This window comes from Chroicocephalus ridibundus, chromosome 24, assembly GCF_963924245.1.
Source record: "Chroicocephalus ridibundus chromosome 24, bChrRid1.1, whole genome shotgun sequence".
NCBI classification, from domain to species: domain Eukaryota; kingdom Metazoa; phylum Chordata; class Aves; order Charadriiformes; family Laridae; genus Chroicocephalus; species Chroicocephalus ridibundus.
In genome coordinates, this window is record NC_086307.1 from 3,269,486 (window position 1) to 3,295,109 (window position 25,624).

The 25,624-nt window shown below is 70.6% G+C and overlaps 1 protein-coding gene across 1 annotated transcript; it reads left to right on the top strand.

Moving 5' to 3' along the window:
* Positions 1-1,293: 1,293 nt before the first annotated feature.
* ERBB3 (erb-b2 receptor tyrosine kinase 3) lies at positions 1,294-25,449 on the top strand. The gene is given in 30 exon segments (XM_063359009.1): positions 1,294-1,452; positions 6,337-6,488; positions 6,599-6,785; positions 8,728-8,853; positions 8,966-9,031; positions 9,131-9,249; positions 10,239-10,380; positions 10,500-10,613; positions 10,708-10,828; positions 10,933-11,006; positions 11,118-11,208; positions 11,996-12,195; positions 12,286-12,418; positions 13,361-13,451; positions 13,549-13,703; positions 13,819-13,872; positions 14,980-15,121; positions 15,826-15,945; positions 16,043-16,141; positions 16,289-16,474; positions 16,586-16,741; positions 17,194-17,269; positions 17,361-17,507; positions 18,506-18,579; positions 18,581-18,604; positions 19,144-19,173; positions 19,175-19,309; positions 19,956-20,027; positions 22,996-23,263; positions 24,043-25,449. Coding segments are annotated over 30 exon segments (4,020 nt in total). The 5' UTR covers positions 1,294-1,367; the 3' UTR covers positions 24,624-25,449.
* Positions 25,450-25,624: the final 175 nt, after the last annotated feature.

Genomic DNA, 25,624 nt, shown 5'->3' on the forward strand with positions numbered 1-25,624 from the left:
GCTGACCCTGTGCCCCACCGCCCCCCATCCGAAGTTCTGGGGCTGACCCTGGACCACCACCCCCCCGGCGCCTTGTCATCCCCAAACCCGGCAGTGCCGGGGGGGGTGGGCAGAGCTGTGGGTGCCCCGAATCCTCTGCAGGGCCAGGACCTGCTTGAATTGGGGGTGTCAATGTTGCCCCCCACCGGTGGGGCCGAGCATTACTGGGGGGGCGGGGGGCTGGTCCTTGCCTGGGGGATGTTGGGGGGCTGCGGCAGGGCCTGGCTTTTGCCGGGGGGGGGAGCGGGGGGGGGCTGCAATGGGGCCAGACAGCTCCCCCCACCACCCCGTTGTGTTGGGGGCTGTAATGGGGCCGGGCTTTGCCCTGGGGGGGGGGCTGCAGTGGGGTTGGGGGGCCCAAAAGTGGGGCCAAACTTTAGTGTTTGGGATCTGGGGGGGCTGTAGTAGGGCCAAAATTTGTCCTGGCGTCCTCGGGGGGGGGGGGGGGGGGGGGGGCACAGGGACTGGTCTGCACCTGGGGGGGCGACAAGGGGGTTGGGGGGGGCCACAGAGGAGCCAGACCTTTGCCCGGGGGGGCTCTTTGGGGGTGTGCAGCGGGACCGGGCTGCACCTGATGGTGCTGGGGGTCTGCGATGGGGCCAAACGCCCCCCCCCCCTCCCCGTGGTGTTGGGGGGCTGCGATGGGGCCGGGATTTGCCCCGGGGGGGCATGAATGGGGCTGGGGGGGGCCACAGAGGGGCAGTGGGGGGGGGCGTAGCGGGACTAGGCTGCACTTGATGGAGCTGGGGGGCTGGGATGGGGCCAGACCCCCCCCCCCCCCGCCGTGGTGCTGGGGGGCTGCGATGGGGCCAGGATTTGCCCTGAGGGAGCTGCAGTGGGGCTGGGGGGGGCCAGACCTTTGCCCGGGGGGGGCTCTTTGGGGGGCTGCAGCGGGACCGGGCCGCACCTGATGGTGCTGGGGGGCTGCGATGGGGCCAGACACCCCCCCCCCCCCCCGTGGTGTTGGGGGGCTGCGATGGGGCCGGGATTTGCCCCGGGGGGGGGGGGGCACAGAGGGGCCAGACCTTCTCTTTTAGAGTCTGGGGGGGGCTGCGATGGGGCCGGACCTTCGCCTCCCCCCCCCCCCCCCCCCCCCGCGGGTTGCAGCGGGGCCGGGCTTGTCCCGGCGGGGGCGGGCGAGGGGGGGGGTGTCCCGGTGCCGCCGCCCCGGGGCGCGGCGGGCGGGGCCGGGGCCGGGCTGCCCGGGGGGGGTCCGTCCCCGCCGCCGCCCCGCCCGGTCCCGCCCCGGCGGCCCCGCGCCAGGTGCATTCCCCCCGCCGCGCCCGGGCACGTCGGACCGCGGGCTCCGCCGCCCGCAGAGCCCCGCCATGGACCGGCACCGGCACCGGCACCGGGCGCTGCTCCTGCTGCTGCTCCTGCTCCGCGCCCCGGCGCTGGGCTCCGCGCAGGCAGGTGAGCACCGGCACCGGCTCCCGCGGGGACCGGGGCGGCACCGCCTCCCGGGGGCTCCCGGCGGGCCCAGGGCTGCGCGGCGGGGTCGGGCTGCTGGGGCTACCGGGGGTCCCGGGACGGGCGGCGGGGGACGGGAGCCGTCGGGGGGCGGCGCCGGGAGGGCTCCGGGGTCCCGATCTCGCCCGTGCGGGATCCCGAGCTCAGGGTCCCCGCGACCACCCGCCCCGCGACCCAGCGCTGCCACCGGGGGGACCCTACAGCCCCGGGGGGACCGGGACCGGTAAAGTCCCCCGCGGGCCGGGGCTCGGTCGGGGCCGGGGCTCGGTTCCCCCTTCCCGGGGCTCGGTGTCCCCCCGCCCGGGCAGAGGCACCTGCGCCCCCTCCACCCCCCCCGCAGCTGCCGGGGCCAATTTTAGGCTGCGGGGCCGGGATCCCGGTGGCCACCAATTTTAGGCTCCCGGTGCCACCGGGATCGGGCCGGGGGGACCCCAGGGGAGGGGACCCGGTCCCTGCCCTGCCCCGGGGGAGCGGGGGCCGCTCCCGGAAGCGCCGGCTTCGCCCGGGAGTTGTTTTTCATCCCCGAAAAGGAAAACACGGAGGGCAGGACGCGCAGGTGGGGCCGGCGTCACCCGCCGACGTGCCCAGGTGTGGGGGGGGGGGGGACGGGGACGCGCCGTGGGGGGGACACACACGCCGTGGTGGTGGTGGTGGCGGGGGGGGGGACACGCACACGCCCCGGCGCCTCCGCTGCCATGTGCCACCCGCGACGCCTCGGGGGACGCGCCCGGCGACGCCTCGGGCTGGGGTCCCGCCAACACGGGGGGATCCCACCCCGGCACCCGCAGGTGACCGGTGCCGGCATCGGGGCGAGGGGGCCCCGCTACCCCCCCCCCCCGCCCCGAGCCCCCCGTCCCCAACTCAGAGCCCCCCTTTTGTTCGGGGACGGGATGCGGCCTGCGCACAGACCCCCTTTGTGCCGCCCGTGGGGCCCGGGGCAGGAGGTCGGGGCTGTCTGTGTGTTGTGTGTGTCCCCCCCACCCCCAAGTCCGGGTCCCCCCCCTGCCCCCCCCCCCCCCGGTGCTATTCCTGGCGGCGGGGGCCGGGGGGGGGACCGCGGCGGCGCGGTGGCACGCGGCTGATAGCGGGCGACGTGCCGGAGCTGCCAGCGGGGCCCCGCGCTGATAACGCCCGGCCGCCATGCCACCACGGCGCCCTGGGGGGGCGGGGGGCCGACAACCCCCTCCCCCTGGGCAGGTGCACCCTGAGGCTCCCCCCCCCCACACACCCCCCCCCTCTACCCCGTGCCTCCGTTTGCCGGGGGGTCCCGTGCTCCGGTGGGACCCTTGGAGCGGCCGTTCGGGATTCTCCAGCGTCACCCCGAAGCGCTGCTCGTTCCCAGCTGCTGCGGGAGGGGGTCCCAAGGGGGCCAGATCCTGACACACACACACACACACACCCCCCCCCCCAGCAGCCTGGGCACCCCCAGAGCCACCCCCCACAAACACGTTGTTCCTTGGGGGGTCCCAGACCCCCCTCTTGGGGCCCTGCCGTGCCCATCCCCAGGGCGTCGGGGCTGGGGGCCGTGCCCCCGCCGCAGCTGGGACCTTTTTATAGCCCCTTCCCTGTTAAAATAGCTCCGGCCTGCGCCGGGGGGGGGGGGGCTGTGGGGAGGCGGGGGGGGGATGGTGGTGTGCTGGCCCCTTCCTGTGCATGCACCGAGCTGCCCGTTCTCTGCGGCCGCCCCCTGCCCCCCCCCCCCCCCTCCCCAGCCCCCTGCCCCAGGAGGGGGCTCGGGCCCTTCTCTGCCCCCGCGCTGGGGACGGACAAAGCTGCCATTTACCCCCCGCGCTGGGGCCTGAGTCACGTCTGCGCTGGGCCCGGGGGGGGGCCCCCCCCCCACACCCCGCTCTGCCCCCGGGGGTGCCGGTTCTCTCTCTCTCTCTCTCTCTCCCTCTCTCCCACCGCTTTCGGGGGGCTCGGCCTCCCCCGTCCCGCTGGCCACAATCGCCCCTTTGTGCGGCTGCGGGGAGGGGGCCGCATCCTGCCCCCGCGCACAAAGGGGGCCCTGTCCGCCCTGGCGGCGGGGGGGGGGGGTGGAACGGGCAATCATTAACCCCGGGGTCCCCTTGGCGCCCACCGCCCCACCCCGAGCTCTGGGGGCACCCAGGCATCCGGGCCCCCGTCGTCCCCCCCCTCACCATGTCCCCACCATTCTGGACCCCTGGGCGTCGAGGCGGGACGCGCTGGCCGGGTCCGAAGTCCGGGGCGTCGCGGGGGTGTGCCGTGCCGTTGGGGGGGGGCCATGCCCGCGGCACCCGCCTTGCGCAACCCTCGCCCGGCCGGTTGGGGCAGGGAGGGGAGGGGAGGGCGGGGGAGCACCCGTCACCCCCCCCCCGGGGCAACGCCACCCCCACGGCGGGGACGAGGTGGGGGACGAGGCGGGGGACGAGGTGGGGGGGACCACCGTGGGGGGGGGCAGGGACGCCATGGGGCGACCGCTGTGGCTACTGAGGGGGGGCACATCATGGCGGGGACAGGGACACCGTGGGGGCATCAGCATGGCCAGCATGGGGGGGGACACCATGGGGGGGACGGGGACACCGTGGGGTGACCACTGTGGCTACTGAGGGGGGGGACGCACACCGTTGGGGGGCACAGGGGTGCCATGGGGGCGTCAGCATGGCCAGCATGGGGGGGGACACCATGGGGGGGACAGGGACACCGTGGGGTGACCACTGTGGCTACTGAGGGGGGGGACGCACACCGTTGGGGGGCACAGGGGTGCCATGGGGGCGTCAGCATGGCCAGCATGGGGGGGGACACCAATGGGGGGGCCAGGGACACCATGGGGGCACCGTTGTGGCTACCGTCGCGGGGGGGGACATCATGGAGGGGACAGGGACACCGTGGGGTGACCACTGTGGCTACTGAGGGGAGGGACGCACACCGCTGGAGGGCACAGGGATGCCATGGGGGTGTCAGCATGGGGGGGGACACCATGGGGGGGCCAGGGACGCCATGGGGCGACCGCTGTGGCTACTGAGGGGGGGGACGCACACCGTTGGGGGGCACAGGGGTGCCATGGGGGCGTCAGCATGGCCAGCATGGGGGGGAACACGCCATGGGGGGGACAGGGACGCCATGGGGGATGATGACACCATGGCGGGGGGACAACAGGGACACGATGAGGGCACCACCATGGGGGAGGGACGTCGTGGGGGTACCATCATGGCCACCAGGGGGGGGGGACATGGCCAGGACAGGAGGGACAGGGACACCGTGGGGGCATCTCCATCGCCAGAAGGGGGGGGGGCACCAGAAGGGGGGGCACCAGAAGGGGGGACAGGGACAAAGAATGTTGAGGAGGGGACGGAGCCACCAAGGAGGGGGACGTGGCCTCCATGGGGGCATGTGGCCATGGCCGTCAAGGGGAGGACGTGGCCAGCTTGGGAGGGGAGAGGGACCCTCACGGGGGACATGGCTGTGGCCATGGAGAGGGAGATGTGGCCACCATGGTGGGGGGACATGGCCTCCATGGCGGGGGATGTGGCCAACATGGGGGCATGTGGCCATGGCCGTCAAGGGGAGGACGTGGCCAGCTTGGGAGGGGAGAGTGACCCTCACGGGGGACATGGCTGTGGCCATGGAGAGGGAGATGTGGCCACCATGGGGGAGGACATGGCCTCCATGGCGGGACGTGGCCATCGAGGGGGACGTGGCCACCATGGGGGGATGTAGCCATGGCCATCAAGGGGAGGATGTGGCCAGTGTTGCGGGGGGAGAGTGATCCTCACGGGGGACATGGCTGTGGCCATGGAGAAGGGGATGTGGCCACCATGGGGGCATGTGGCCATTGAGGGGGACATGGCCACCATGGGGGCATGTGGCCATGGCCGTCAAGGGGAGGACGTGGCCAGCTTGGGAGGGGAGAGTGACCCTCACGGGGGACATGGCTGTGGCCATGGAGAGGGAGATGTGGCCACCATGGGGGAGGACATGGCCTCCATGGCGGGACGTGGCCATCGAGGGGGACGTGGCCACCATGGGGGGATGTAGCCATGGCCATCAAGGGGAGGATGTGGCCAGTGTTGCGGGGGGAGAGTGATCCTCACGGGGGACATGGCTGTGGCCATGGAGAAGGGGATGTGGCCACCATGGGGGCATGTGGCCATTGAGGGGGACATGGCCACCATGGGGGCATGTGGCCATGGCCATCAAGGGGAGGACGTGGCCAGCTTGGTGGGGGGAGAGTGACCCTCACGGGGGACATGGCTGTGGCCATTGAGAGGGGGATGTGGCCACCATGGTGGGGGGACACGGCCTCCATGGGGGGGGATGTGGCCACCATGGGGGGATGTAGCCACGGCCATCAAGGGGAGGATGTGGCCAGTGTTGCGGGGGGAGAGTGACCCTCACGGGGGACATGGCTGTGGCCATGGAGAGGGGGATGTGGCCACCATGGTGGGGGGACATGGCCTCCATGGGGGGGGATGTGGCCACCATGGGGGGACGTAGCCACGGCCATCAAGGGGAGGATGTGGCCAGTGTTGCGGGGGGAGAGTGACCCTCACGGGGGACATGGCTGTGGCCATGGAGAGGGGGATGTGGCCACCATGGGGGGGGACGTGGCCACCATGGGGGGATGTGGCCATTGAGGGGGACGTGGCCACCATGGGGGCATGTGGCCATGGCCATCAAGGGGAGGAAGTGGCCAGCTTGGGAGGGGAGAGGGACCCTCATGGGTGACATGGCTGTGGCCATGGAGAGGGGGATGCGGCCACTGCAGAGGGACACGGCTGCTGCAGGGTGGGGGGGGACAGACGGACACGTGGCCACCACGGGGGTGCCGTGGTCGCGGTGGGGGACAGGGTGCTGTGCCCGCAGTGTGCGCGGGGACGCTGAACGGGCTGAGCGTGACGGGGGACGCGCAGCACCAGTACCAGACGCTGCACAAGATGTACAACAACTGCGAGATCGTCATGGGCAACCTGGAGATCGTCCTCATCGACCACACGCAGGACCTCTCCTTCCTGCAGGTGACCTCGGGGCGGGGGGACGGGGACGGGGACGGGGACGGGACACACACACACACACAGACAGGGGGGGTCGGCGCCCGCCGGGGCTGACGCCTGTCTCCGTCCCGCAGACCATCCGGGAGGTGACGGGCTACATCCTCATCGCCATGAACGTCTTCGCCTCGCTGCCGCTGCACAACCTGCGCGTCATCCGGGGCACCCAGTTCTACGAGGAGAAGTACGCGCTCTTCGTCCTGCTCAACTACAACCCCAACGCCACCCACGCCCTGCGCCAGCTCGGCCTCAACCAGCTCACAGGTGGGACACCACCACCACCCCCCCCCCACCCCGAGACACCCCCGCACCCCTCTCCTGGGAGCTGGCCCCGAGCCGTGCCAAACCGCCCTGGACCCCATCCAGAGCGGTGTCACCCCCCCCGTGCCTTGTGGTCCCCGTCCCAGAGTGACTGGGTGTCCCCCCGTGGTCCCCATCCAGAGCGGTGCCACCCCCCCTGTGCCTTGCGGTCCCCATCCCAGAGTGACTGGGTGTCACCCCATGGTCCCCATCACGGATTGGTGCCACCCCCCGGTGCGCCCTGGGGCCATACTGTCCCCCCCCGTGTGTCCCATGGTCCCCATCCAGAGCGGTGCCACCCACCGGTGCACCCTGGCGCCATATTGTCCCCCCATGTGTCCCATGGTCTCCATCCAGAGCGGTGCCACCCGCCCCATGCCTTGCGGTCCCCATTCCAGAGTGACTGGGTGTCCCCCCGTGGTCCCCATCCAGAGTGGTGCCACCCCCCGGTGCGCCCTGGGGCCATACTGTCCCCCGCCGTGTGTCCCATGGTCCCCATCCAGAGCGGTGCCACCCCCCCTGTGCCTTGCGGTCCCCATCCCAGAGTGACTGGGTGTCACCCCATGGTCCCCATCACGGATTGGTGCCACCCCCCGGTGCGCCCTGGGGCCGTACTGTCCCCACCGTGTGTCCCATGGTCCCCATCCAGAGCGGTGCCACCCCCCCTGTGCCTTGCGGTCCCCATCCCAGAGTGACTGGGTGTCACCCCCCGGTGCGCCCTGGGGCCGTACTGTCCCCCCCCGTGTGTCCCATGGTCCCCATCCAGAGCGGTGCCACCCACTGGTGCACCCTGGCGCCATATTGTCCCCCCATGTGTCCCATGGTCTCCATCCAGAGCGGTGCCACCCGCCCCATGCCTTGCGGTCCCCATTCCAGAGTGACTGGGTGTCCCCCCATGGTCCCCATCCAGAGCGGTGCCACCCCCCCCGTGCCTTGCGGTCCCCATCCCAGAGTGACTGCGTGTCACCCCATGGTCCCCATCACGGACTGGTGCCACCCCCCGGTGCGCCCTGGGGCCGTACTGTCCCCACCGTGTGTCCCATGGTCCCCATCCAGAGCGGTGCCACCCACCGGTGCACCCTGGCGCCATATTGTCCCCCCATGTGTCCCATGGTCTCCATCCAGAGCGGTGCCACCCGCCCCATGCCTTGCGGTCCCCGTTCCAGAGTGACTGGGTGTCCCCCCATGGTCGCCATCCCAGATCGGTGCCACCCCCACTGTGCGCCCTGGGGCCGTGCTGGCTCCCCCATGTGTCCCATGGTCCCCATCCCAGAGCAGTGTCACCCCCATGGTCCCCATCCCAGAGGGATGCTGTCCCCTCCATGGTCCCCATCCAGAGCGGTGCCATCTCCCTCTGTGCCCTGTGGTCCCCAACCCAGAGTGCCACCCCTACGGTCGCCATCCCAGATTGCTGCCACCCCCGCTGTGCGCCCTGGGGCCATGCTGTCCCCTCCATGGTCTCCATCCTGGAGCGGTGCCATCCCCCTCTGTGCCCTGTGGTCCCCAACCCAGAGTGGTGCCACCCTGCTGTGCACGCTGGGGCCATGCTGTCCCCCTGCCCTGTGGTCCCCATCCCGGAGGGATGGTGTGTGTCCCCCCGTGGTCCCCATCCCAGAGCAGTGCCGTTCCCCCATGGTCCCCATCCTGGAGCGGTGCCACCCCCTCCGTGCGCCCTGAGGCCGTGCTGTCCCCGCTGCCGTCCCCATCCCGGAGCGATGGTGTCCCCCCTGTGGTCCCCTGGAGCAGGGACCCCCAGCCCGATGCCCATCCCGGAGCGGTGCTGTCTCTCCGTGGATCCCCATCCCGGAGCAGTGCCGTCCCCAGGCCGGGGGGGGTGGGTGGTGGTGGGACCGCAGCCCCCCGTCACCCACCGGCCGTGTCCCCGTCCCCGTCCCCCCCCCCCCAGAGATCCTGGCCGGTGGCGTCTACATCGAGAAGAACGCGCAGCTCTGCCACGTGGAGACGGTGGAATGGCGGGACATCATGCGGGACCCCCGCCTGGAGCCCGTCGTGCGGGACAACGGCAAGGCCTGTGCGTTGGAGGGGGCGCGGGGGGGATGGGGGGGGGGGGGGGGCGCGGGGGGGGTGACACCCGCCACCAGCTTTGGGGGTGACCCCGCTGCGCTTCCCCCCCCCCCCCGCAGGCGCCCCGTGCCACGAGAGCTGCGGTGGCCACTGCTGGGGGCCCGGCCCCGAGGACTGCCAGAAACGTGGGTACCGGGGCCGGGGGGGGAGGTGATGGTGGGGTGGGTGGGTGGGTGTGTCCTGGGGGGGCCCCCCGCTGACCCCCCCTCCCCGCCTCCCCGCAGTGACGAAGACCATCTGTGCCCCCCAGTGCAACGGGCGCTGCTTCGGGCGGGCGCCCAACGAGTGCTGCCACGAGGAGTGCGCGGGGGGCTGCACCGGCCCCCTCCAGACACACTGCTTCGTACGTGTGTGCGCGTGTCGTCCCCCCCCCACAACGGCACCCCCAGGGCGGGCGGGGGGCGATGCCAAGCAGCATCCCCGTGTCCGGCTGTCCATGGATCCCCCCCCTCTGCCCGCCCACCCGTGTCCCTCTGTCAGCCCCACTGGGGAGGGAGCTCGTCCGTGTGTGTGTCCCCCCAGGGCGTGGGGGGGGACACGGGACTGTCCCTGCGGGGTGGGGGAGGCGTCTGGGTGTCCATCCCTCCCTCCCTCCCTCTGTCCATTCCTCTCTCTGTCCACCCGTATGTCCACCCATCCCTCCCTGCATCCCTCCGTCCTTCCGTCCATCCTTCCATCCACCCGTCACGCTGTCCCTCCCTCCCTCTCTCTATCCCTGCATCCCTCCTCCGTCCCTCTGTCCCTCCATCCATTTCTCCATCCTTCCCTCCATCCCTCTGTCTATCCCTCCATCCGTCCTTCCCTCTGTTCCTCCGTCCTTCCCTCCATCCCTACGTCTATCCCTGCATCCATCCCTCCATCCATCCCTCCATCCATTCCTCCATCCCTCCATCCTTCCCTCCATCCCTCCCTCCCTCCCTGCATCCCTTCTTCCCTCCATCCTTCTCTCCATCCATCCCTCCATCCCTGCATCCCTCCCTCCCTCCATCTCTCCATCCATCTCTCCATCCTTCCCTCCATCCCTCTCTCCATCCCTCCATGCCCATGGGAAGGGTCCCCACCCCGGGGTTGGGCGCAGGGTGACGCTGTCCCTGCGTGGTGAGAGGTGTCCCTGCCTCCCCGTGCCCATCCGTCCCTGCATCCCCCCATCATCCCTTGCCCCTGCATCTCCCTCTTGTCCGATGTCCCTACATCCCCCTCCCTGCCCCATCCCCGCATCCCCCCTGTTGTCCCACCGTGTCCCCGCCTCCCACATCATCCCTTGTCCCTGCATCCCCCTGTTGTCCCTTGTCCCCCTGCCTCCGCCCAGCCCTCCGTCCCTCCGTCCCGCAGGCCTGCCGGCACTTCAACGACAGCGGGGCGTGCGTCCCACTCTGCCCCCAGCCCCTCATCTACAACAAACTCACCTTCCAGCTGGAGCCCAACCCCGACACCAAGTACCAGTACGGGGGCATCTGCGTCCGGAGCTGCCCGCGTGAGCCGGGGCGCAGGGAGGGGGAACCGCCGGGGTTGGGGGGGGACATGACGCTGGGGGCGGGGGGGTTGTTTTGGGGTGTCAGGGACCGGGCTTTGACCGCGAGGGTCTCCCCGCAGACAACTTCGTGGTGGACCAGAGCTCCTGCGTCCGCGCCTGCCCCAACGATAAGATGGAGGTGGAGAAGAACGGGCTGAAGATGTGCGAGCCCTGCTCGGGGCTGTGTCCCAAGGGTAGGGGGCTGCGGGGGAGGGGGGGGTGAGGGGGGAAGGCGGTGGGGGACGCGGGACAAACCCTCACCGTCCCCACCTTGTCCCCGTCCCGCAGCCTGCGAGGGCACCGGCGCCGGCAGCAAATACCAGACCGTGGATTCCAGCAACATCGACACCTTCGTCAACTGCACCAAGATCTTGGGCAACCTGGATTTCCTCATCACCGGCCTGGAGGGGTGAGGGCCGGGGGGGGGGGGGTGGGCTGGGGGCCAGGGGGTGCATTCCCCCCCCCACCCCCGCCCCTTGCCTCCAGCCCCGGCTGACGGCTCCGGCTCCGCAGGGATCCCTGGCGCAACATCTCGGCGCTGGATCCCGAGAAGCTGAACGTCTTCCGGACAGTGCGGGAGATCACGGGTGAGCGGGGCTGGGAGACACCAGGGCTGGAGGGGACACCGGGACCCCCATCCTGAGACACCGCCCCCCCCTTCCCGCGGCCACCCTGACCCCTGCCTTCACCCCCCCCAGGGTACCTGAACATCCAGTCCTGGCCCAAGCACATGCACAACTTCAGCGTCTTCTCCAACCTCGTCACCATCGGGGGACGGAGCCTCTACAAGTGAGTCCCCGTCCCCGCAGCCCCCGACCCGGCGTCTCACCCCCCCCCACCATATGTCCTGCATCTCCCGGCACCTCTTGTCCCTGCGTCCCCCCTGGTTGTCCCTTGTCCCTGCCTCCTTCGCTATCATCCCTCATCCCTGCATCCCTTGTTGTCCCCCATCCCTGCGTCCCCCCGTTATCCTGTGTCCCTGCATCCCCACATTGTCCCGTGTCCCTGCATCCGTGTCCCTGCATCCGTGTCCCTGCATCCCTGTCCCAGCATGCCACATCATCCCTTGTCCCTGCATCCCCCCATCATCCCTGTCCCAACATCCCCCCATCATCCCATGTCCCTGCGTCCCCCGGTTGTCCTGTGTCCCTGCATCTCCCCATTGTCCCGTGTCCCTGCATTCCCCCCCCATCCATGCATCCCACATCATCCCTTGTCCCTGCATCCCTTGTCGCTGCATCCCTGTCCTAGCATCCGCCCATCATCCTATGTCCCTGCCTCCCCCACATTGTCCCCCATCCCTGGATCCCCCCATCATCCCTTGTCCCTGCATCCCCCCGCATCCCTGCATCCCCCTGTTGTCCCTTGTCCCTGCATCCCTGTCCCAGCATCCCGCATCATCCCATGTCCCTGCATCCCTCCGTTGTCTCCCATCCCCACATCCCCATCCCTGCCTGTCCCTGCATCCCCTCGGGGTTGGCAGGACACCCCCCCGCCCCGCTGCCACCAGCCCTCGGAGCAGCACCCCCCCCCATACTCCCCGGGATGTCCCCCCGCCCTGACGCCGTCCCCGCAGCCGGGGTTTCTCGCTGCTGATCATGAAGAACGAGAACGTGACGTCGCTGGGGCTGCGCTCGCTGCGGGAGGTGAGCGCGGGCAGGGTCTACATCACCGAGAACCGCCGGCTCTGCTACCTCCACACCGTGCAGTGGGCGGCCCTCAGCCGCCGCCGCGCCGACCTCGACATCCGCAACAACAAGCCCCGCAGCAAGTGCCGTGAGTGGGGCCGGGGGCGGAAGGGAAGCTGGGGACCCTGGGGACCCTCGGGGACCCCCCCGTTGAGGTCCCTCCGGTCCCTCCCCGCAGAGCAAGAGGGGAAGGTGTGCGACCCGCTGTGCTCCGCCGAGGGCTGCTGGGGCCCCGGCCCCGCTCAGTGTCTGTCCTGCCGCCACTACAGCCGCCGCGGCGTCTGCGTGCCCTCCTGCCGCTTCACCGAGGGGTGAGGGGGACTGGGGGGGGCACCGGGGTGGGGGTTGGCCCCATGGAGGGCGTGGAGGTGGGGTTGGTTCCATTGAGGGCGTTGGGTTGGGGTTGGCGCCATTGAGGGCGTTGGGTTGGGATTGGCTCCATCGAGGTCATCAAGGTGGGGTTGGGTCCATCAAGGGCATCAGGGTGGGCATCAAGGTGGGATTGGCTCCACTGAGGACATTGGGTTGGGGTTGGCTCCATGGAGGGCATCAAGGTGGGGTTGGCTCCATCGAGGGCATCAGGGTGGGCATCAATGTGGGGTTGGCTCCATGAAGGGTGTCGAGGTGGACAACAGGATGGGGTTGGCTCCATGGAGGGCATTGGGTTGGGGTTGGCTCCATGAAGGTCATCAAGGTGGGGTTGGCTCCATTGAGGACATTGGGTTGGGATTGGCTCCATCAAGGGCATCGGGGTGGGCATCACAGGGTGCAGTTGGCTCCACGGAGAGCATCAAGGTGTGGTTAGCTCCATGGAGGGCATAGAGGTGGGCATCAAGGTGGGGTTGGCTCCACGGAGGGCATCAGGGTGGTCATCAGGGTGGGGATGGCTCCATGACGGGTGTCAAGGTGAACATCAGGGTGGGATTGGCTCCATGGAGGGCATCGAGCTGGGGTTGGCTCCATTGAGGGCATCAAGGTGGGCATCAGGGTAGGGTTGGCTCCATGGAGGGCACCAGGGTGCGGTTGGGTCCACAGAGAGCATTGGGGTGGGTCCTGGGGTGGGCACCAGAGGGAGATCAGCTCCAGGATGGGCACAGGGAGCAGGATTGACCCCAGGGTGGGCAGCGGGGTCAGCACCAGGGCGGGATGGACACTGGGGTGGGAACAACCCCAGGGTGGGCTGGACCCCAGGGTGGGCACTGGTGTGGGCCGGGACGCCTGGGTGGGCTGGTGACCTCGCCTTGTCCCCCCAGGGAGACTCGGGAGTTCGCCCAGGGGGGCGAGTGCTTCGAGTGCCACCCCGAGTGCGAGCGCATAGAGGGCAACGTCACCTGCAACGGCTCGGTAGGGCTGCGGCCGGGGACCCGCGGTGGCGGCAGCGACGGTGACGTCCCCGCGGGTCCTGACAACGCCCCCCCCCCCCCAACTCCCGCCCCCCCAGGGCGCCGACACCTGCACCCGCTGCGCCCACTACCGCGACGGGCCCCACTGCGTGGAGAGCTGCCCCGAGGGCATCCTGGGCGAGCGCGGCCCCATCTACAAGTACCCCGACGCCAGCCGCGAGTGCCGGCCCTGCCACGAGAACTGCACCCGCGGGTGCGCCGGGGCAGGGGGGCTGGGGGGGGCTCCGGCACCATAGGAGGGGACAACCCCCCCCCCCAAACTCCGGGGCTCCGTCTCACTCCCGGCTCCGTCATCTCCGTCTCCGCAGGTGCCTGGGGCCGCTGCTGCGGGACTGCCTGGGGGAGCCCCTGCCCGTCTCCAGGTACCGCGGGATGGGGGGGCTCCCCGGGCCGGGCCGGGCTGTGCCGTGCCGTGCCATGCCATGCCATGCCCTACTGCGTGGTGCTGTGCCATGCCATGCTCTGGTGTCCCGTGCCATGCCCTGCTGCACTGTGCCGTGCTGTGCCATGCCCTGGTGTCCCGTGCTGTGCTCTGCACTGCCGTGCCATGCCCTACTGCGTGGTGCCGTGCCGTGCCATGCCCTGGTGTCCCGTGCCATGCCCTGCTGCACTGTGCCGTGCCGTGCCATGCCCTGGTGTCCCGTGCCATGCCCTGCTGCACTGTGCCGTGCCGTGCCATGCCCTGGTGTCCTGTGCCATGCCCTGCTGCACGGTGCCGTGCCGTGCCATGCCCTGGTGTCCCGTGCCATGCCCTGCTGCACGGTGCCGTGCCGTGCCATGCCCTGGTGTCCTGTGCCATGCCCCGCTGCACGGTGCCGTGCCGTGCCATGCCCTGGTGTCCTGTGCCGTGCCGTGCCATGCCCTGCTGCACTGTGCCATGCCCTGGTGTCCTGTGCCGTGCCGTGCCATGCCCTGGTGTCCTGTGCCATGCCCTGCTGCACTGTGCCATGCCCTGGTGTATGGTGCCATGTCCCGGTGTCCCATGCCGTGCTCTGGTGCACCGTGCTGTGCCATGCCCAGCTGCACCGTGCCGTACCATGCCCTGCTGCGTGGTCCCGAGCTGTGCCGTGCCGTGCCCTGCTGCACCATGTCATGGCGTGCCCCGCTGTGCCATACCCTGGTGTCCCGTGCCGTGCCCTGGTGTCCCGTGCCGTGCCATGCCGCCGTGTGCTCTGGCGTGCCGCACCGCTCCGTGCCGTGCCCCACTGTTCCCTGCTGCCCCACTCGGGGGCCTTTCCCTGCCCACCTTGGTGCTGGGGCACCTCCTGCCCTGGCCGTGCCGTCCCCCCCCCAGCCATATGTGCCCAGGCCGCCGAGCCCTGCTCGCCCCCACCAGCCCCAGGGTGGGGGGTCCTGGCCGCCCCCGTGGCACCGGGGCCGTTGGGAAGCGCGTGGGCAGCGGCAGTGGGGGGCCGGGACCTGCCGGCATTGGGAGCTCAGCCCCGGCCTCCGCATCCCCCCCCACCCAGGAAAACGCCGACGGTGATCGCGGTGATGGTGGTCGGGGGGCTCTTCCTCTCCTGCTCCTGCGTCCTCCTCGCCCTGCTCTACTGGCGGGGCAAGAAGATCCAGAAGAAGCGGGCGATGCGGCGCTACCTGGAGAGGGGGGAGGTGAGGGGACGGCCATACCCGGGGGTGGGGGGGGCCCAGGGGTAGCCGGGGGGGGGGCAAAGGGAGGGGGTTTGACAGGTGCGAGGGCTGTGAGACCTGTCCCTGTCCCTGTCCGTCCCTGTCCCCATCCCTGTCTGGAGCCATCCCCATCCTTCTCCATTCCTCTCCATCCTCATCCTTCTCCATCCCCATCCTTCTCCATCCCCATCCCTCTCCATCTTTGTCCATCCCTCTCCATCCCCATTGTTCCTCATCCTTTTCCATCCCTCTCCATCTTTCTCCTTTTCCATCCTTTTCCATCCATCCCCATCCCTCTCCGTCCCCATCCCTCTCCATCCTTCTCCATCCCTCTCCGTCCCCATCCCTCTCCATCCTTCTCCATCCCTCTCCATCCCCATCCCTCTCCATCCTTCTCCATCCCTCTCCATCCCCATCCTTCCTCATCCTTCTCCATCCCTCCCCATCCTTCTCCATCCCCATCCCTCTCCATCTCTCTCCATCCCCATCGCTCTCCATTCCCATCCCTCTCCATCCCCATCCTTCCCCATCCTTTTCCATCCTTCTCCATCCCCTTCTCCATCCCTCCCAGTCTCTCTCTGTCCCCATCCACCTCCATCCCAGGACTCCATCCCCATCCCTGTCTGCTTCCGTCCCTTCCCGTCCCTGTCCCTGTCCCCGTCCCCATCTCCGTCTCCACCCGGCAGAGCCTGGAGCCGCTGGACCCCAGTGAGAAAGCCAACAAGGTGCTGGCCCGCATCTTCAAGGAGACGGAGCTGAAGCGGCTGAAGGTGCTGGGCTCCGGCGTCTTCGGGACCGTGCACAAGGTGAGCTGGGGGCTGGGGGGGGGGGGGGGGCTCGATGCGGGGGGACTCGGCCGGGGCCAGGCACGGCACCCACCGGGGCACCCCGTCCCCCCCGCAGGGCATCTGGATCCCGGATGGCGACTCCATCAAGATCCCGGTGAGCATCAAGGTGATCCAGGACGGCAGCGGGCAGCAGTCCTTCCACGCCGTCACCGACGTAAGCCCGCGAGTCGGGGCCGGGGGGGGGGGGGGGGGGAAACGGGCCAGACCCTGCTCCCCGGGGGGACCCCACAGGTGGCTCGGGGATGGGGGGTGGTGGTGGGGTGTGTGTGTGTGTCTCAGCCGCTGTCCCCCGTCCCCGCAGCACATGCTGGCCATCGGCAGCCTGGACCATGCCTACATCGTGCGGCTGCTGGGCATCTGCCCCGGCCCCCAGCTGCAGCTGGTGACGCAGCTCCTGCCCCTGGGCTCCCTCCTCGACTACGTCCGCAAGAACCGCCACAGCATCAGCCCCCAGCTCCTGCTCAACTGGTGCGTCCAGGTGGCCAAGGTGAGCGTGTCCCCCCACCCCGCCGTGGGGGGGTGGATGGGACGGGACGGGACGGGATGGGGGGACAGTCCCCAGGACCCCCGCTGAGCCTCCCCGGGGGGGGGCCCGCAGGGGATGTACTACCTGGAGGAGCACCGCATGGTGCACCGCAACCTGGCCGCCCGCAACGTCCTGCTCAAGTCCCCCAGCCAGGCGCAGGTGGCCGATTTCGGCATCGCCGACCTCCTCTACCCCGACGACAAGAAGTATTTCTACAACGAGGTCAAGGTGGGCGCCTGGACCCCCACGGCCCCCCCCCCCCCACCCCCGGCCCCACAGCCCCTCACCCCCCCCCCCCCAACAGCCACCCCCAGCCCCATGGCCACAACCCTTCACACCCCGCCACAGCCACCCCCACCCCCTGCCCCACAGCCCCTCACAACCCCCCACGGCCACCCCCGGCCCCACAGCCCCTCACCCCTCACCACAGCCCCCCACATCCCCCCACGGTGTGTGTGTACCCCCCCTGCCCTGTGCCGTGGGGCACCCCCCCCCATCCTCCCCACCCCACACCCCTGGCACCCGCCGCGTCCCCTCCTCCCCGTGTCCCCGGTACCCCCAGCACCCGGAGACGTCCCGGCCCCTCCGTGCCGCCTGCCCTGTGGGGTGTCCCCCGCCCTGTCCCCGTGTCCCCCCACCCATCCGCGTCCCCCCCCACACACACACGCCTTTCCTCGCAGACGCCCATCAAGTGGATGGCGCTGGAGAGCATCCACTTCGGGAAGTACACGCACCAGAGCGACGTCTGGAGCTACGGTGAGCGCTGGCAACCCCCCCACCCCCCCTCTCCCCGGGACCCCTCCGTCCCTCCGGCCCCCGTGGGGCTGACGGGGGACTGTCCCCGCAGGCGTGACGCTGTGGGAGATGATGACGTTCGGGGCCGAGCCCTACGCCGGCATCCGGCTGGCGGAGGTGCCCGACCTGCTGGAGAAGGGCGAGCGGCTCTCGCAGCCCCACATCTGCACCATCGACGTCTACATGGTGATGGTGAAGTGTGAGTGCGGGGCCACCACCCCCGGTCCCCTCCCCGGGGGGGGGGGGGGTGTCTTGCTCCTGTCCCCAGCCCTGTCCCTGTCCCCAGGGGGGGGGGGGGTCCTGCTCCCGTCCCCATCCCTGTCCCCATCCCCGGGGCATCCCTGGGGCTCTGCACCCCCCCGGGGCAGGTCCTGGTCCTGTCCCCACCCTTGTCCCCATCCCCGGGGCAGGGTCCTGGTCGTGTCCCCATCCCTGTCCCCATCCCCAGGGCAGGGTGTCAGTCCCGTCCCCATCCCCATCCCCATCCCCGGGGCAGGTCCTGGTCCTGTCCCCACCCTTGTCCCCATCCCCGGAGCAGGGTCCTGGTCATGTCCCCATCCCTGTCCCCATCCCCAGGGCAGGGTGCCAGTCCCGTCCCCATCCCTGTTCCCATCCCCGGGGCAGGGTCCCAGTCACGTCCCCATCCCTGTCCCCGTTCCCAGGGGGTCCTGCTCCTGTCCCCAGCCCTGTCCCCAGACCAGTGTCCTGGTCGTGTCCCCACCCCTGTCCCAATCCCCGGGGCAGGGTCCTGGTCGTGTCCCCATCCCTGTCCCCATCCCCAGGGCAGGGTGTCAGTCCCGTCCCCATCCCTGTTCCCAACCCTGGGGCAGGGTCCTGGTCATGTCCCCATCCCTGTCCCCGTTCCCAGGGGGTCCTGCTCCTGTCCCCAGCCCTGTCCCCAGACCAGTGTCCTGGTCGTGTCCCCACCCCTGTCCCCATCCCCGGGGCAGGGTCCTGGTCGTGTCCCCATCCCCGTCCCCATCCCCAGGGCAGGGTGTCAGTCCCATCCCCATCCCTGTTCCCAACCCTGGGGCAGGGTCCCGGTCATGTCCCCATCCCCGTCCCCATCCCCGGGGCAGGGTCCTGGTCGTGTCCCCATCCCTGGGTATGGTCCTGTCCCCGACCCCATCCCTGTCCCTGTCCCCATCCTCGGGGCAGGGTCCCAGCTCTCAGCGCCCCCCCCTGCCCCCTCCCCAGGCTGGATGATCGACGAGAACATCCGTCCCACCTTCAAGGAGCTGGCGAACGAGTTCACCCGCATGGCCCGCGACCCCCCCCCGCTACCTGGTCATCAAGGTGAGCACGGCCCCCCGCCATGGCCACCCCCACCCCCACAGCCCCTCACACCCCCCCAACGGCCACCCCCACCCCCAGCCCCACAGCCCCTCACAACCCCCCACAGCCACCCACAGCCCCTCACCCCCCACCACAGCCCCCCGCATCCCGCCACAGCCACCCCCACCCGCGGCCCCACAGCCCCTCGCACCCCCCCACAGCCCCATCGCCACAGCCCTTCACATCCCCCCACAGCCACCCCCACCCCCAGCCCCACAGCCCCTCACCCCCCACCACAGCCCCCCACATTCCCCCACAGCCACCCCCACCCCCTGCCCCACAGCTCGTCACCCCCCCCACAGCCACCCCCATCCCCATCCCCACAGCCACCCCCTGCCCCACAGCCCCTCACACCCCCCCACAGCCACCCTCACCCCCTGCCCCACAGCCCCTCACACCCCCCCACAGCCACCCCCACCCCCTGCCCCACAGCCCCTCACACCCCCCCACAGCCACCCCCACCCCCTGCCCCACAGCCCCTCACACCCCCCAACCCGCAGCAGGAGAGCGGGGCCGCGCCGCCGGCCGAGCCCCCCCACCCTCAGTGACAAGGAGCTGGATGACATGGAGACGCTGGAGCTGGAGGAGGAGGAGGAGGAGCTGGACGCCTCCTTCGGCCTCGCCAGCGGGCTCTACCCTCAGCGGCCGCGGGGCAGCTGCGCCTGGGTGAGACCCCTCTGCCCCCCCCCGGGCTGGGGGCTCCGGGGGGTCCTGGGCACGGGGGGGACAGGGTGGGGGGCACGGGGTCCCGGGATGTGACACAGGGGTCCCGGGACGTGGCATGGGGCAGGGTGGGGGGCACGGGGTCCCGGGATGTGTCATGGGGGTCCTGGGATGTGGCATGGGGCAGGGTGGGGGTCGCGGGGTCCCGGGATGTGACACAGGGGTCCCGGGATGTGGCATGGGGCAGGGTGGGGGGCACGGGGTCCCGGGATGTGGCATGGGGGTCCTGGGATGTGGCATGGGGCAGGGTGGGGGGCACGGGGTCCTGGGATGTGTCATGGGGGTCCTGGGATGTCGCATGGGGCAGGGTGGGGGGCACGGGGTCCTGGGACATGGTATGGGGCAGGGAGAGGGGCACAGGGTCCCGGAATTTGGCACAGGGTCTCCCAGCCCCAAACCCCACCAAGGGGGTGGGACGCAGGGCTGACCCATGGGAACCGCCCCCCCCCTCCCCTCTGCCCCATCGTCCCATCCCCTCCGAGCCCTGTCGGGACCCCCACCCTCTTCCCGCAGCGGGGGGTGGGGGGGGGGGGGGTCCCAGCCCCTGTATCCCCCCCGTTGGGTGTCAACCCCCCCTGTCCCCCCGCAGAGCCCCAGCCTGCTCAGCCCCCCGGCCGGCTACATCCCCATGAACCAGCCCGGCCTCGGCAGCGCCCGCCAGGTACCCGTGGGGCAGGGGGGGCGAGGGATGCTGGGGGGCTATAAGGGGTGTCCATGGGGTGCTGGGGGGCTGTAGGAGACAGCCATAGGGTGCTGGGGGGCTATAGGAGGCAGCCATGGGGTGCTGGGGGCTATAGGGGGTGGCTGTAGGGTACTGGGGGGCTATAGAGGGTGGCCATGGGGGGCTATGGTGGGTGTCTATGGGGTGCTGGGGGGCTATAGAAGACAGCTATAGGGTGCTGGGGGGCTATAGGTGGTGACCATGGGGTGCTGGGGGACCACAGGAGACAGCCATAGGGTGCTGGGGGGCTATAGGGGTGACCATGGGGTGCTGGGGGGCTGTAGGAGACAGCCATAGGGTGCTGGGGGGCTATAGGTGGTGACCATGGGGTGCTGGGGGGCTGTAGGAGACAGCCATAGGGTGCTGGGGGGCTATAGAGGGTGGCCATGGGGGGTTATGGTGGGTGTCTATGGGGTGCTGGGGGACCACAGGAGACAGCCATAGGGAGCTGGGGGGCTATAGGGGTGGCCATGGGGTGCTGGGGGGCTGTAGGAGACAGCCATAGGGTGCTGGGGGGCTATAGGAGGCAGCCATGGGGTGCTGGGGGGCTATAGGGGTGGCCATGGGGGGCTGGGGGCTATAGGGGGTGGCTGTAGGGTACTGGGGGGCTATAGAGGGTGGCCATGGGGGGCTATGGTGGGTGTCTATGGGGTGCTGGGGGGCTATAGAAGACAGCTATAGGGTGCTGGGGGGCTATAGGTGGTGACCATGGGGTGCTGGGGGACCACAGGAGACAGCCATAGGGTGCTGGGGGGCTATAGGGGTGACCATGGGGTGCTGGGGGGCTGTAGGAGACAGCCATAGGGTGCTGGGGGGCTATAGCTGGTGACCATGGGGTGCTGGGGGGCTATAGGAGACAGCTATAGGGTGCTGGGGGGCTATAGGTGGTGACCATGGGGTGCTGGGGGGCTATAGGAGACAGCCATAGGGTGCTGGGGGGCTATAGGTGGTGACCATGGGGTGCTGGGGGACCACAGGAGACAGCCATAGGGTGCTGGGGGGCTATAGGGGTGACCATGGGGTGCTGGGGGGCTGTAGGAGACAGCCATAGGGTGCTGGGGGGCTATAGGGGTGGCCATGGGGTGCTGAGGGCTATAGGGGGTGGCTGTAGGGTACTGGGGGGCTATAGAGGGTGGCCATGGGGTGCTATGGTGGGTGTCTATGGGGTGCTGGGGGACCACAGGAGACAGCTATAGGGTGCTGGGGGGCTATGGGTGGTGACCATGGGGTGCTGGGGGACCGCAGGAGACAGCCATAGGGTGCTGGGGGGCTATAGGGGTGACCATGGGGTGCTGGGGGGCTGTAGGAGACAGCCATAGGGTGCTGGGGGGCTATAGGGGTGGCCATGGGGTGCTGGGGGCTATAGGGGGTGGCTGTAGGGTACTGGGGGGCTATAGAGGGTGGCCATGGGGTGCTATGGTGGGTGTCTATGGGGTGCTGGGGGGCTATAGAAGACAGCTATAGGGTGCTGGGGGGCTATAGGTGGTGACCATGGGGTGCTGGGGGACCACAGGAGACAGCCATAGGGTGCTGGGGGGCTATAGGGGTGGCCATGGGGTGCTGGGGGGCTGTAGGAGACAGCCATAGGGTGCTGGGGGGCTATAGGGGTGGCCATGGGGTGCTGGGGGGCTATAGGAGACAGCCATAGGGTGCTGGGGGGCTATAGGGGTGGCCATGGGGTGCTGGGGGGCTATAGGAGACAGCCATAGGGAGCTGGGGGGCTATAGGGGTGGCCATGGGGTGCTGGGGGGCTATAGGAGGCAGCCATGGGGTGCTGGGGGCTATAGGGGGTGGCTGTAGGGTACTGGGGGGCTATAGAGGGTGGCCATGGGGGGCTATGGTGGGTGTCTATGGGGTGCTGGGGGGCTATAGGAGACAGCCATAGGGTGCTGGGGGGCTATAGGTGGTGACCATGGGGTGCTGGGGGGCTGTAGGAGACAGCCATAGGGTGCTGGGGGGCTATAGGTGGTGACCATGGGGTGCTGGGGGACCACAGGAGACAGCCATAGGGTGCTGGGGGGCTATAGGGGTGGCCATGGGGTGCTGGGGGGCTATAGGAGACAGCCATAGGGAGCTGGGGGGCTATAGGGGTGGCCATGGGGTGCTGGGGGCTATAGGGGGTGGCTGTAGGGTACTGGGGGGCTATAGAGGGTGGCCATGGGGGGCTATGGTGGGTGTCTATGGGGTGCTGGGGGACCACAGGAGACAGCCATAGGGTGCTGGGGGGCTATAGGGGTGACCATGGGGTGCTGGGGGGCTGTAGGAGACAGCCATAGGGAGCTGGGGGGCTATAGGGGTGACCATGGGGTGCTGGGGGGCTATAGGAGACAGCCATAGGGAGCTGGGGGGCTATAGGGGTGGCCATGGGGTGCTGGGGGGCTATAGGAGACAGCCATAGGGAGCTGGGGGGCTATAGGGGTGGCCATGGGGTGCTGGGGGGCTATAGGGGTGACCATGGGGTGCTGGGGGCTATAGGGGGTGGCTGTAGGGTACTGGGGGGCTATAGAGGGTGGCCATGGGGTGCTATGGTGGGTGTCTATGGGGTGCTGGGGGGCTATAGAAGACAGCTATAGGGTGCTGGGGGGCTATAGGTGGTGACCATGGGGTGCTGGGGGGCTGTAGGGGTGACCATGGGGTGCTGGGGGGCTGTAGGAGACAGCCATAGGGTGCTGGGGGGCTATAGGGGTGGCCATGGGGTGCTGGGGGGCTATAGGGTCCAACCAATTGGGTGCTGGGGGCGGCTATAGACCCCCTATAGCCATGGGGTGCCAGGGCAGGGGGGGCGAAGGGGTGGCCGTGGGATGCCGGGGCGGTGGGAAGTGGAGGGGTGGCCGTGGGGCGGTGGCGGGGCTGGGGGTCCGCATGGGGGTGTCCGTCCGTCCCCCCCCCTCAGCCCCATTTCCCCCAGGGCGGGGGGTGCCGGCCGCCGCGGCGCAGCCGTCAGGAATCCGTGGGGCGGACGGTGTCGGAGTCGTCGGAGGGTCGGGGTACGGCCTCGGAGCTGGACCTGGCCGAGGGGGGGTCGCTGTCGGGGGGGAGCCTCTGCCGCAGCCTGCGCTCGCGGGGGGACAGCGCGTACCTCTCGCAGCGGGAGAGCTTCCCCCCCCCGCCCCCCAGCTCCGAGGGCAGCGAGGAGGACGCCAACGGCTACGTCACCCCCAACTGCGCCGGACGGGGTGAGGGGCGGGGGGGGGGGTCCCCTCCTTAGGGGGTGGGGGTCCCATCTGTGTAGAATGGGGGGGGGGTCGGAGCGGGTCTGGGGGCTGCCCCTGCCGTGGGGGTACAGGGAGCCCGTCCTTGAGGGGTGCTGTGGGGGGGGTCCCCATCCCATGGGGGGGTCCCGTCCCATCAGGGTTTGGGGTTCTGGGGGGTGGGGGCTCATCCTCGTAGGGTTGGGGGGGGGGGCTGCTGTGTCTGTGGGGTGGGGGCACCCCGTCCCCAGGAGGTGGAGGGGGCCCATCCCCGGCGTTAGGGGTGGGGGGAACCCATTCGTGCAGAATGGGGGGGGGGTCCCATCTGTGTAGAATGGTAGAATGGGGGGGTCGGAGCGGGTCTGGGGGCTCCTCCTGCCGTGGGGGTGCAGGGAGCCCGTCCTCGAAGGGTGGGGGGGTCCCGTCCCATCAGGGTTTGGGGTTCCGGGGGGTGGGGGCTCATCCTCGTAGGGTTGGGGGGGGGCTGCTGTGTCTGTGGGGTGGGGGCACCCCATCCCCAGGAGGTGGAGGGGGCCCATCCCCGGCGTTACAGGGGGGGGGACGACACCCATTTGTGCAGGGTTGGGGTCCAAGCTGGGGGCGGGGGGGTGGGGGGGGGGTGGGATCATCTTTTAGGGGGTTGTGGAGTGGGATGAACCCCCCCTGTGGCCCAGCCGAGACACCCCCCCCCCCCGGCAAAGTGGGGACAGGCCCTATGGGGGGGGGGGGGGGCCTGGCCGGTGTCTCACCCCCCCTCCCCACAGAGCCGGACCCCATGGGGGGGTCGGTGCCGGAGCCGGAGGAGGAGTACGAGTACATGAACCGCCGGCCTGGGGGGCCCCCAGGAGCCCCCCCCCAGCCCCGGCCGGCCTCGCTGGAGGAACTGGGCTACGAGTACATGGAGGTGGGCTCGGAACCGGGGGTCACCCCGGGACCCCCCCCGGGCAGGGGGCAGGAGGAGGAGGACTACGAGTACATGAACAAACAGCCGCGGCTGAGCCGCTCACTGGGCAGCGTGGCCGGGGGGCCGGGACCCCGACAGGATGGCGGCCCCCCCCGGCACGATGGCGGCCCCCCCAGGCACGATGGCGGCCCCCCCAGGCACGACGGTTACACCGACATGCGGCCGGGGGAGGCCGCCCCGACCCCCGAGGAGGAACAGGGCTACGAGGAGATGGAAGCCGTGCTGGCCCCCCGCTGCCCCGGCTGCCGTGGCCCCCCCGGACCCCCCCCAACCCCTTGCATGAAGCCCCTGCGGAGCCTGGAGGCTTCGGACTGCGCCTTCGACAACCCCGACTACTGGCACAGCCGCCTCTTCGCCAAGGCGGACGCCCAGCGGACGTAGGGGACACCCCCCCCGGACCCCCCCACCTGGGGGTCCTGCCGGCCCCCCCGCCGCCTTCCTGGGCCCCCCCCCCCCCGGCCCCGGGGCTGTTTACACTGGATATGAAGGATCCCCCCCAGCCTCAGGGGCATGAGCCGAAGCTGGAGCGTGGGCAGGGGAGTGTGGGGGGGTCCCCAGCCCAGCCGGAGCCGGGGGTGGGGGGGGGGGCCATGAGCCCTTAGGGTGCCCCCCCGCTCCCCCCCCACCCTTCCCAAAGCCGTTCCTGGTGTGCGGGGTCAGTGGGGCTCGGCCGGAGCGCCCCGAGCCGGGGAGGGGGGTGGCCCAGGCCCCTGCAAGAGGGGGTCAGACCCCTAGGTGCCCACTGGGTGCCCCCCCAGTCGCCCCCCCCCCCCCGCAGCTGAAGGTGCTCCCCACCTGCAGGGATGCTGGGGTTGGGGGGCCGTGGCCCTGGGGTGCCGGGGGGGGCCCTACTGGGGGTGCCCCAGGGTGCAGCAGCGGGGGTGGGACAGGGTTTCTGGGCAAGAAGGACCCCCCCCGGGCTCATTGTCAGGTTCGCCCCCCCCGGCTGGCACCGCACTGAAGGTTTGGGGGTTCCCCCCCCCCCCCCGCCCCGTGGTGTCCTCCGGTCGGGGGGGGGGGGGGGGGGGGGCGGGGTGAGGAGGGGGCTGCACAGCCGGCCCCTTTTTGCGCCGTGTTTTTCTCCAGGTTTCACGGGGGTTGCCCGGGGTGGGGGGGCCTGGACCCCCTCCCACCTTTCCTCCTCCCCTACCCCGGGGGCGTCACCCCGCGCCCCCCCGGCCCCGGCCGGGTTTGTAAATGCTGAATAAAAACCAAAGGGAATTTGAGCAGAAGCGATGGTGCTGCTGTGGGGGGGTGGGGCCTGGGCGGGAGGGGGCCGTGGGGGTGCGGGGGGGTCGTGGGGAGGGCCCGGAGCCGGTTCGCCCCCCGCCGCCATGAGCGGGCCGCGTCCCGGCGCCGCCCGCAGACTGCATTTCCCAGCG